The 11,447-nt window shown below is 47.0% G+C and overlaps 1 protein-coding gene across 1 annotated transcript in view; it reads left to right on the top strand.

Annotated features, from left to right (window-relative positions):
* Positions 1–1,486: 1,486 nt before the first annotated feature.
* The window catches only part of LOC125945853 (uncharacterized), a 52,306-nt gene continuing 42,345 nt past the window's right edge, over positions 1,487–11,447 (top strand). Inside the window, exon 1 of the mRNA XM_049668183.1 lies at positions 1,487–1,568. Within this exon, the coding sequence (XP_049524140.1) occupies positions 1,540–1,568 (29 nt within the window). The 5' untranslated portion in view covers positions 1,487–1,539. The remainder of the gene's footprint in view (positions 1,569–11,447) is intronic.

Genomic DNA, 11,447 nt, shown 5'->3' with positions numbered 1-11,447 from the left:
TACACAATTATTCACCCGTCTTTAATAGGGGCAAATCATACGTGTGTTTTGTCATTTAAGAACGCTTCAAAGTTTAATTTGCTTTGGAGTGCGCCACGGCGGTTTCTGAGGTTCACTGCGTAGAGACATGGCGGACGTAAACAGCTGTTTGCAGCTGGTCGTTCGGCGCCGTATGCTTTCTCGTGTGTCTTTCATGTTCTTGTCGTTCTACCTGCGATACAAGAAATTACAAGAGGACCTATCAACAAGCCATATAGTTGTTGTCATCGCATATGCAGTATTCGGAATTCGACTGCAGCGGAGTCATTATGTCAACGCAGAAAGACCCTCGCTCTACCCGTGCTTAACGTCAGCTTCTGAAGAAAGGTAGTGTGTATATTGCTCGTAATTGCGCATAAGTGGTTCCTGCTCCTAGCAATATTCTTGCACCAACCCGAAAGCTCACGTCTGCCCCTGAAAGAAGCCGCAAATGATCTGTGTGTAATTACTAAACGTGCAATGACATTTGTGTTGTGAACTTTAATCTTAGCGCCAGCCTGGTTCGTCCATCGTGGCGCTTGTGCTGTAATTATGTGTACAAGTCCTCTCTGAATATTTTGAAAGACGTAAAAGCCGTCACCACATTTTTTAGGAGCTGCAGCCACTTGTGTACGTAGCATCAAACATTCTAACAGACATGGGCGTCCTCTACTTCCTCGTCTTGTGTCTCGCGTGATTAGTATTGTTTGAATCACGAAGCTTAAGTCAATACGCTGCAGTACGTAGCACAGCGGCGTAGCCCCACGGCAAACGTTAAATACCTTGTCAGGAGTACGTTTGTTTGTTTAATAACAAAATAGAACGCTAAAATTTTGTATTCGTAGTGGCAAGCGTCAAGTAAGAAGCTATCAAAACTACTCGCCAATGGCATGCGCGTGCTTCTACCTGCTTCAGCACATTAAATTAAAGGTCCGGCTGAAAGCCCCAGATAACCAAAAACATATGCAACTGGAGCAGGTGCTATGGTTTCTTTCCTGGAAATGAAAGCCAGCATCCTAATCTGTTAAACTAGTCATGTACTTAACCTGTATTAGACCAATGTTGGAGCATGCTAACAGGAGCCTTTTCAAACTAGATTATGTGACCAAAATAAGAAAGTGCAAGAAAAGCGTCAAGGTAGGATCTAATTTGGTATTCCCGAACGGATTGCATTAGCAAAACTTTATGCCTCCCTTAATTGCCTGCAATAACCCAATGCTGAAAACAGGGTAAGCTGATTCCCTTTCTTGCTGTTGAAAAGCTGCTTGAATATCAATAACATGCTACATATGTTCTGAGGCAAAATGAGGGGCACTGACAAGTATATCTAAGCTTTTGTATGAGCTTTCTTTATGAACAAGGATGAAATAAAATTATTTACCTTTGCAAGTGTCAGAATCCGAACATCGTCAAATTTTTTAGGAGACCAAAATTAAAATTTTAAGATACAGACAATAAAAAGTGTGCCTAAGTACAAGTGCAGACTGAACAAACTTGAGTGGTTGAGTGGCCAGCTGTGGAATGGAAGTCTCCATTACTGCTACCTCAAGGTAACTGCTAGGTTCCACGTGTGTTTCTCCTATAGCTCATGTATCTGACCAGGGAAATGATTATGCGTGGCCCCATCGCAGCTCTGGCCTGCGCTTTTTTTCTTCTATTTTCTTTTTCTTTGCAAAATGTGGCGGCCAAGTGATTCCATCTGTTCAGGTATTTAGCATTTGCGTGGTTCTTATTCTGTGCATGTGTTTGTATAAGGTTCAGGTTGTTTTTTCAGTGATGCAAGCATCTTCTTTTAGTATGTTGCACCGCAATAATTTACTCAACTTTGTACTGAAATGTACAAAATGTGGCCACCCAGTAATGGCCAAGATAGCCAGTGGCATTGGGAAAAATATGATGCAGATTCAATGCACTTGCTGGAATCGACATGAGGCGAACCTTTCACGCAGCGGTCAATTAAATTCTATAAAACTAACTGCAATCTGTACAGTTGTCCTTATTTCATCATATGCAACACGTACTCACATGCAATGTTTGCTTGTGCATCGCACAGGTCACATAAGGTCATGTTTACATAGCTCGGTGAACTCACTCAGGCATCGGCTCACTAAGACTCGGACCTAACCATGTGGCTGAGTTCGTGTGAGCCTGGCTGAGTCGAATTTTGGTTAATATGAGTAAGAGCAAGCTAGGCTGAGTAAGCTTTTAGTGAATATTGTCATGTGGTAGTCAGAGGAAGCTCAGCTTGGTATAATTTTGTTGAATATGACTCAAAGCAAGCTCGACTGAGTATAATTTTGGTGAATATGAGTCAGAGCAAGCTCAGATGAGTATAATTTGATCAATATGACTAAAAGCGAGCTCGGCTAAGTAGAATTTTGGTGAACATGAATCAGAGCAAGCTCGGCTGAGTAGAAGTTTTGTGAATGTAAATCAAAGCAAGCTCAGCTGAGTAGAATTTGAAAGAATATGAGTTGGGGGCAAGCTCAGCTGAGTATAACTTTGATGAATATGAGTCAGAGCAAGTACGGCTAAGTAGAATTTTGGTGAATATGACTCAGAGTAAGCTCGGCTGAGTAGAATCTTGGTGAATATGAGTCGGAGTAAGCTCTGCTGAGTATAATTGTGGTGAATATGAGCCACAGCAAGCTGGCCTGAGTAATGATGGGATACGGTTATACGAGTTTATGCAGTAATATACATGCAATTGCAAACGCATTAGCAACATTGCCTCCATATTGTTGGGCATGGCCTATGCCTCGTGATGCGTCTGCACACTTTATGAGCTGTAGACATGCAAGAACCACCCACACTTGAAAAGATGCTATCGTTCACAGGAAGGGCTGCAACCGGCTGACTTCACTGCACAATTTTGATCTGCTTTTGTTTATAGTGTTATCTACTGCTTATAAAAACAAGGTGTTGCCGATTTTGCACATTGTTGCATGTGTTTTACAGGAAGTAGAGAGAGGAAAGCAAGGAAAGGCGAGGAGGTTTATGGCGAAGTAGTTTCTTAAAATACTGGGATATGTTACGACCAGCATATACAAACGAAATTCGATGCCCTGGAGTAAAAGAAATATGCAATTACATTTTAATATGAGGGTTAATTCTAGGTGCAGCAAAGATACAAAGTCTGCAACACATTGAAGGTTTATCGGTTTTCGTGCAGGATAAAAATGATACACCAGAAAAATGAGAAAAACTGTTTTAAATAATGCTTCTAAAACAAATTGACGATGCTGTTTATTCCCAGTCAAAGCGTTAAGTATGATATTGTACAACATTCTATATGTAAAGGGGGTTTATTCGGGTCGTAGAGCGGCAGCGATAAACGCAGCACCTGCAGGTAGGGCGTAGCCAGAGAGCGAACTGGGAACGAGCCACACGATGTCAACGGGGCTGTTCAGAGTGCCGATCTTCTTCCTCACAATCACCACCCAGTGTTGCCAGGTTTGGCTATTTATAGCCAAATTGGGCAACCGAAAAAAAATTTTGGCGTCGACTTCGACGAGTTGGCTATGTGGCTATATTTGGGCTACTGAAAATCTGCGACTTGGCTTTGTTTGGGCTATAAGGGGCGCCCTAATCAAAGCTCCAGAGGGGCTCTGATCGAGTAGAAACAAATCTCGAAGGCAATGTTTTAGCTGACTGAGCCGGCAGCGCGCCTGTGCGTGTGTGCGTGCGCGAAATGCCATCCGCCCCGTTTCCCCCTCCATTCTCTGCGCCGTTGTCTGAACCAGTGGCTTTGATCTTTGATGTACTTTCATCGCTATGCTCATAGAGAAAAAAATAGGGTCGGGCGATCGTGGCGCCGACATGAAAGAAGCACGGGTAGATCACCCGCTCCAGCGTGTTCACGGCCATGGCTTCTTGGTGAACTATCGCGCCGAGCACAGCTTTCGACCTGCTTCATGTTTCTCACGCTAAGCTTTACTGCCGTTTTCTTCTTCTTGCGAGATGAGTTTTTGTTTGTGCTTACATTAGAGGTTCATTTCCGTATGTTAGACTTAAGACCGAATCGTCCTCGGAGAGAAGAATCGAACCATGGGAAAGTGGGCCAAGTATGCGACAAAGTATAAAAAAGAATGGGAGCAAGACCCCGAGCCCAAAGTGGGTCCTGGTGCGTTCACTTATAGATGGCTTGCCCGTAACGTGACAGATGCAGGTACTTATTGTGCTAATATCGAAACAAGTTTGCCGCGATGCCATTAGTGCACCACGTCACATGAACATCGCCCAGTGTGTTAGCTTAGCAGGTGATGTGTCGCGCTGCTGGCTCGAGGAAGGGGGTTGGATCCTCGGCCACGGCTGCCACATTTCGATCGAGGCTATATGTTGGAACACCCGTGTACTTAGATTTATGTGCACGTTAAAGGACCCCAGGTGGTCAAAATTAATCCGGAGTCGCCCACTGCTTCATGCCTCCCAATCATATCATGGTTTTGGAACGTAAATCCCCAGTAATTATTATTAATAGTATATCAACATGGTTTGCTTTCTGACAGTAACCGGTTTTCACAGGATTACCACTGTCATCTATTTGTCATTCACCTTTGCTCTTTATGAGCCGTCGCAGCTTTTGCCATTTCGAGCGAGTTACGTTTGGGACGTGCTCGTCGCCGCAAACGACTGCGCGCTTCTTACACTTGTGTGCCGTTTTGCGCAGCAACGGTTTAAGGTTTCGCTTTCACCGATTGAGACACCGAGTGGCATCTATTGTCCCTCACTTCTTTTTAACGCATGTTCTTGGCATGCTGGAGACCTAAGTGGCGATCAGGTTGATGTAAGTGGAAACTATATTGAGTGTGTCCCAGGTAACCGGGGTCAATATAATTAACGAGAAAACAAGATAGGACCATAAGACAAATAACGCGTTATATCATGGCGCGATACACTGGTTTCGGCTCATAAAAGAGAAGCCGTGGGCGCGTCACCGTCGCAGACCGCTGGACAGCTGAAGTTTTTCTACACCGTAGGCGCATGTCACGTGAAAGCACAATGATGCTGACATTATTTTGAGTCCACGTGAGCTAAAAAGCATAGTTCGTAGTTAGTATTACTGTATACACCTAAAAAATGAGAAAAATGTGGTTGATCCCTCTTATATAGGAATCGGTATAGAACACGAAAGTGAAACGTGTCTTCACAGAAGTAGTGTAATGTTTATTGCACATTGATATATAATGTCTATTGGTGTTTTGTGGCTAAAGCGCCCTTAGGCGTTGATGCACCCACGCTGACGCCTGGTGGCACGTCTCCTCCATCACGACTACCAACGTCGATGACCATGAGCAACCGTCGTGCATATGGAAGCTGCACTACGCTGCACACGCTAGCACAACGCGAAAGACGAAGCACGTAACTGACACACTAATACAACGCGCAAGACAAAGCACGTAACTGAATCGTCACCGAGTCAAATCAGCGCGTACAGCGCGTCGTAATTGCAGCCTCCGCGATCAACTTCAGAAACATTTTCAGAGCTAATTGCGGAGGCCACGCTCCGCTGTGCTGAGTACGGTGAACGCCACCTAAGTGGCGTTGGTAGTGCTTCTTGATGCCAGCGTCCCTTCGAATGCTGGCATCGAGGCGTCGTAGTGCTGAGACCACCGAAGCGTTCACTGTCGGTGCGCGTTAGTGTCATAATGCAGTACTTCTCTTTTCTGCTCGTAGGCGGCGGCACCGCCCCGAGCAAGAGCGCGGGTACACGGAGGAGTGTTAGATATATAAGGCGCGTCTGTGTAGCTCTCTGCAAATGCGTTTGTGGCGCAATGGGTTAAAAATACTTACTATCTGTCACATAATAAAATCACTATGATTTCGCCTTCTGCAACGATTCGCTGCAAGCGTGATGTATACCGTCACGGCGGCAATCACATTTGGTTACAACGGGTTGTGCAAAAAAGGATCGCGTTGTTGAATGTGAAAATTTATATAGAAATAAAACTGCAAATAAAAATGGCTATATTGGGCTACGAAATATTTTGCTCTATTTTTGTGTTTGGCTACATTTCGGCTACAATTTCCTTAAATTTGGGCTACGCCACCTCGTCCGACCTGGCAACGCTGTCACCCCCCGGTATGGAAGAGTAGCCATCCTGGCGACCTAGGGAGAGTTCAGTGGATCCTAGTATGGCTTGAGCCGGTCAATGTGTACAGTCTCGCGCCCGCGACGATGGAGATCGGAAGATGGTGACACGGGTTCAACCACGTAATTAACTGGTGATGTTGGCGCAACTACGCGGTAGGGCCCGTGGTACTTGGGAAGGAGCTGCGACGAAAGGCCAGGGGCAGCGACAGGCGGGACCCAAAGCCACACGAGGGAGTCGATGGCGAAAGCGTGAGGAGGCGGTTTGAGGTCATGACGCTGTTTTTGGCGACACTGTTGAGCAGACGTCAACGAACGGGCAAGTTTTCGGCATTCAATAACGTTTTTCGGGGAAGTGTGAGGCATATAGGTTTTGCTGACACTGCAGTTCTTGCCTCCTGAACTGTGATATTTAGTTTTCCTGGCTCAGAGGGCTCCGCCGACGGTGCATGGGCGAAACGGAGCAGCGGCGAGGAGATGTTGAACGGCGAGTGGAGAAGGCGGTCTCGGCGGTAGGAGGAGATTCATAGGTGTCTGAATAATTGCGGTGTTGTTGGAAACGTGGTGCTTATGGACGCACATTGTTGGAGACGTTCGGTGCAAGTAGGTGACATTGACGTGCCACGTGTCCAGCACGGCCACAATAAAAATTTGCCGCAGTTTCACCCGAAAGGCGAAGCAGCAATTGTGATAGCAAATTAGTAGAGAGCTATACGGAGTAAGAATAGTAGTTTTATCAGCAGTATAAACTAGGACATGCAGCAGCACCAGCAACGCGCAGAACTGTTGTCGACGCCGTCGGCGTTTTGCCCGCGTTCGCACCGAACGCGCGCGGCGTTTTTATATAAATACGTATTTGGTGCCACAGCTAAACTACAGTGGCTAGTGTAGCTAAACGTCGCGTCCCCTCCCTGCCTCCCTCCCGCCACTCCACAGCCTTTCGCGCGACGGAAAAAGCTGCGTTTGCTCTCTATATATGGAAAGGAGGAAAGAGACGCTTAATTCTGCAGCCCTTCAGGGAGCACAGCGCAGAACGCGCGTTTGCTCTCCGACGTGCGTTCGCTCCCCGTGAAAGCGCGGGTCCCTCGCGCTCTTTCACTCGCACATACAGCGTCCGGAGCGCGGCGACGATTTCATCGCCATTGACGTCATAGGGAACCTCACGGTGACGGCGACGGCGACGCCGACGGCAGAAATCTGCTTTGGAGTGTCCATATAATTGCTATCGCAATAAAACAAATCGGACGGTTGTCTTCCGTGCGCCAATAGTCTTGAGGTCATGCATGCTGTACCACTGGTCGGGCGGGAGGGATACAGGCGGGCGCGAAGGCGGGCGAAGTGGACCGTAGGTCTGCAGTCTAGGTCTCGCAGCGACTTCGGTGTACGTCAGGGGAGCGGCAGTCGGAGCCTGATAGAAAGAAGGCGGGACGTGGTCGGCTACCTGCTCCTTGATGACATATTGTAGAGCGGGCGCCAATGGAGAACTCGACTGGCAGTGTGTAAGCGGCAGCAGCGAAAGCTGACGAGCAACTTCTTCACGGACGAACTCCTTGATTTGGACTAACAGCGAAGTGTTGTCCGGGGCAACAGCCAAGCTCGACATTGAAGTGTCCTGTGAAAGAGATTGGCAGGTGGCTACGGGTTGTTTGCGTAGTTCATCGAAGCTTTGGCAGAGACTGACGTGTTCTGACAGTGTTGCCGGGCTTTTCGCAAGCAGCATCTGGAAGGCGTCGTCTTCAATGCCCTTCAAGTAAGCTTTTTTTAAGCTTGATAAGCAGTCGCGTCTCGCAGCGGAAGTAACAGAACCTTGAAATGAGATAATTCATTGGGGCAAATGCGCGTGAAATTCGAAACTAACCGATCACAACTAAATGATCGTGCCTGATCTTCACGCCATCATCCATTGCGGCGTCAACGCGGTTACAGAGGTCGACAACATCTTCTATGTAACTGGTAAATGTCTCCCCGCTCTTTTGCGCACGACCACGCAAACGTTGCTCGGCGCGAAGATTGCGAACGGCGGGGCGCCCGAATACCTCCGTTACGCTAGTTTTGAAGGCCGCCCACGTCATGAGATCACGTTCGCGGTTTCAGTGCCACACGCTGGCGACACCGCTCAAGTAAAACGACACGTATTTCCGCTTTTGGGTGTCGTCGCAGTCGTTGTGGGTGCTCACCCGGTCGTAGTAAGCGAGCCAGTCTTCTACGCCATGCTCTTCTGTACCACTGAAGATGGGTGGGTCGCGTTGACGTAACGGGCCAGGGCAGACTAAGGTAGTCACCGGGGCAGTGGGTTGTGGTTGTGGTGGTCCTTCTTCGGGCATAATGAAGACATACTGTAGTGTCCAGTTACGAAGTTCCATATTTCATGTCGCACCCAGCACCTCCACCAATTGTAAAGGTGGTTTATTCGGGTCGTAGAGCGGCAGCGACAAAAGCAGCACCAGCAGGTAGGGCGTAACCAGAGAGCGAACTGGGAAGGAGCCGGCTCACATGATGGCAACGGGGCTGTTCAGAGTGCCGATCTTCTTCCTCATAATTAAGATATATAGTTTGCAGGTTCGCGTTGCGAGCTTGATAAGCAGTTGCAGTCTCGCAGCGGAAGTAATAGAACCTTGAAATAAGATAATAATTGGGGCAAATGCGCGCGAAATTCCAATCTAACCGATCGCAACTAAATAATCGGGCGTATAGCGGGACCATTTGACGATAGCATTTGTCCGTAGTTACATATTCTTCAAGTTGTTCCGTCCGTAAAGGCACACCGCTCCAGAACTGTGGCATTTTCGTATATCTCGAGTAGCTTGTACAACCAGAAAATTGGGACGACATCCGAAGGCCATGTGTTCCCGTGAGGGGCTCCTGGTAGTATTTATACCAACTGCCAAGCGCGTGTGAATAACGAAAAAGCATGCAAAAGTACGTACTATCAGCACCTGAAGCCAAAGTAAAAAAGGCGTCACACGATTAGCAACGTAGTGTGTCATCAAACGCATAGAAATCACAGAACCGAATCTCTCCTACGAGTTTTTATCTGCCTTGTTCGCGTGTCAGTGCTGATGGTACTTAGCGCTTGCGCAATCCACGGCTCCACTCAATTAGTTGCACTGCTTGAGGCTCGTTGAGCCAACATTTATAGACAAAAACTATCTTTAAACATTGTGTTGAGTGACCGACGCCATTTCCCAAAACAAACCACGAAATAGCTATCAGCGCAATTTCGACGGAAAATCGCAGCGATCGCTGCGACGCTGCGACCAACCGGTTGGTCGCAGCTGAAAATCGCAGGGTCGGCACTGCGACTTCCATTTTCGTCGCAATTCGACGGAAATCGCACATCCGGTGCGATGAAAATCGCATCATGTGAAACAGCCTAGAGGCGACACGTCTGTCGGCGCACCAGCTGCTCGGAGATTTCTAGCATATCAGTGACGTCATGGCAAAGCGAACATTTCCTTTTCCTCGGCTGGGGAGAGGGAAGGCGAAGCGCATGCACGCCGCGGCGAGACTCCGCCCTACGCACATGTGTGATGTGAGGAGGTTGCGTGGCTTGGCGACACACAGCTGGGCCGAGTTTTCTATCGGCAAGAAACGGACTTACGAAAAGCTTAACAGCTCTGCTGTAAAAGGAACCCGCGGATAAATGCAAAACTTATACATTAGAGTCAGACAGAAAGAGTACCAAAGCTGTTTCAGTCTCGGCGAGACTCAATCTTCGTCTTCCGCATGGCGTCCTGCGCATGGCGAAGTAGTACACTGCAAAAATAAAGCAGCAGCACGTCACACACTTCTTATGCTAGAAAGTTCTTTATGCTATGTGTCACACCTGTTGATTGTGTTCTTCATTTATTAGTTGGAGTCAGCTGCAAGAATTAGAAATGAAGGCATCTTGTTTGCTTAATAAAGAAAGGAGAAATTAGAGCAGTTAATACGCTTCTTCATCGAATAAACGCTTTGTGGAAAACGCCTGTCAGGTCCAACGCACCACGTCGAGCGAGTTGGCACCAAACGAACGGACATAAACATCGCAGTCGACGTAAACAGTGCTCTGCAGACTGGAGAGCGAACTGGCTGACGACAGATGGCCGCTGCAACAAGAGTCGACGGGTCAGCTTGTGGAACAGCCAGACCACTTGCCACGCACCATACTTGTGTATTCGTTCGGCTTGATGCATAATCGTCCAAGGGGCACAGTGTGCCTGGACACGGAAAGGTCGTTTGCCATCCAATCGCTTGCAAAACGTACTTCTGTGAACGCCATCAACTCCAAACGACGGCATTTACTTTATCACGATGCAGAAGAAGCGGGTTCCCGGAAATGGGCGCCACGGTTGTGTTCGACTACACACTAAGAAAAAAAAGAGTATCCCTTACTCTTTTCGCGGAGGCTGGACTCGCCACATATATGACACACTTTGGGGGAGACACCCGAACTCACTTTTGCCAGAGAGTCCCAAGACTATCTGTGATGTATACAAGGTGGTTATTTAACTACTCACGCAATAGTCATGCACACTCTTTTCTAGCAGTCCCCTGGACCCTTTCAAGACGGTTGCAAGACTACTGCTGAGGGAGTCTTAACTCTTCTAGATGAGTCAGACGACTGAAGATAAAGGGTCACATGACTATTGTTGAGGGAGTCTGTTATCTATTCTAGATGAGTCAAGATAAAGGGTCACATGACCACTGCTGAAGGAGTCAGGTAACTATTCTTGACGAGTCTGATGACTGCATTAGTGTGTGCCGCGTTACGCATGGTGCAGGACTCTTGCAAATAGAGTAAACTAATCCATTTAAGTCATTCGACTCTTGGCTGGCAGTGTCAAGCCGCTTTTCAAAATGAGTCAAAAACTTTTGCTGACAGTGCAAAGTTACTAGTGTTTCACAACATAGAATAATAACGAATCCATAGCTAATCTGCTAAGAAGCATGTGGGAGGTTGGCAACAAAAAAACTGAATATTTCAACACTTTGTTATTGTCTTCTGGAAGTGTCAAATGTATGAGTCAGCAGAGAATCACCATGTACACAAGACAGTTCTCTTTACTATTAAACTGTAATCAATGGCCAACCAAGCAAAACAGTCTTAAAAAAATACACCCGATATGCACCTTGCAGCTGCCTGTGTATGACACTGCAATGTCACTCTGAGCCATAATGACACCCCAAAATAGCATGTCACTCCTGAATAAGTTCAATTCACCCCAACACAAGTCATAAAGTTATAATAAATCAATAGGTTCTTAAGCTAAACCTAGTTCACGGTTCTCACATGCTTATTTTTATTTAGAACCTAATTTAACCTCCTATGCAAATAAAGTACACATAAATATAACGA

The sequence above is a fragment of the Dermacentor silvarum genome, chromosome 5 (genome assembly GCF_013339745.2).
Source record: "Dermacentor silvarum isolate Dsil-2018 chromosome 5, BIME_Dsil_1.4, whole genome shotgun sequence".
In the NCBI taxonomy this organism is placed as follows: domain Eukaryota; kingdom Metazoa; phylum Arthropoda; class Arachnida; order Ixodida; family Ixodidae; genus Dermacentor; species Dermacentor silvarum.
This window is presented reverse-complemented; position numbering and strand designations above follow the sequence as displayed.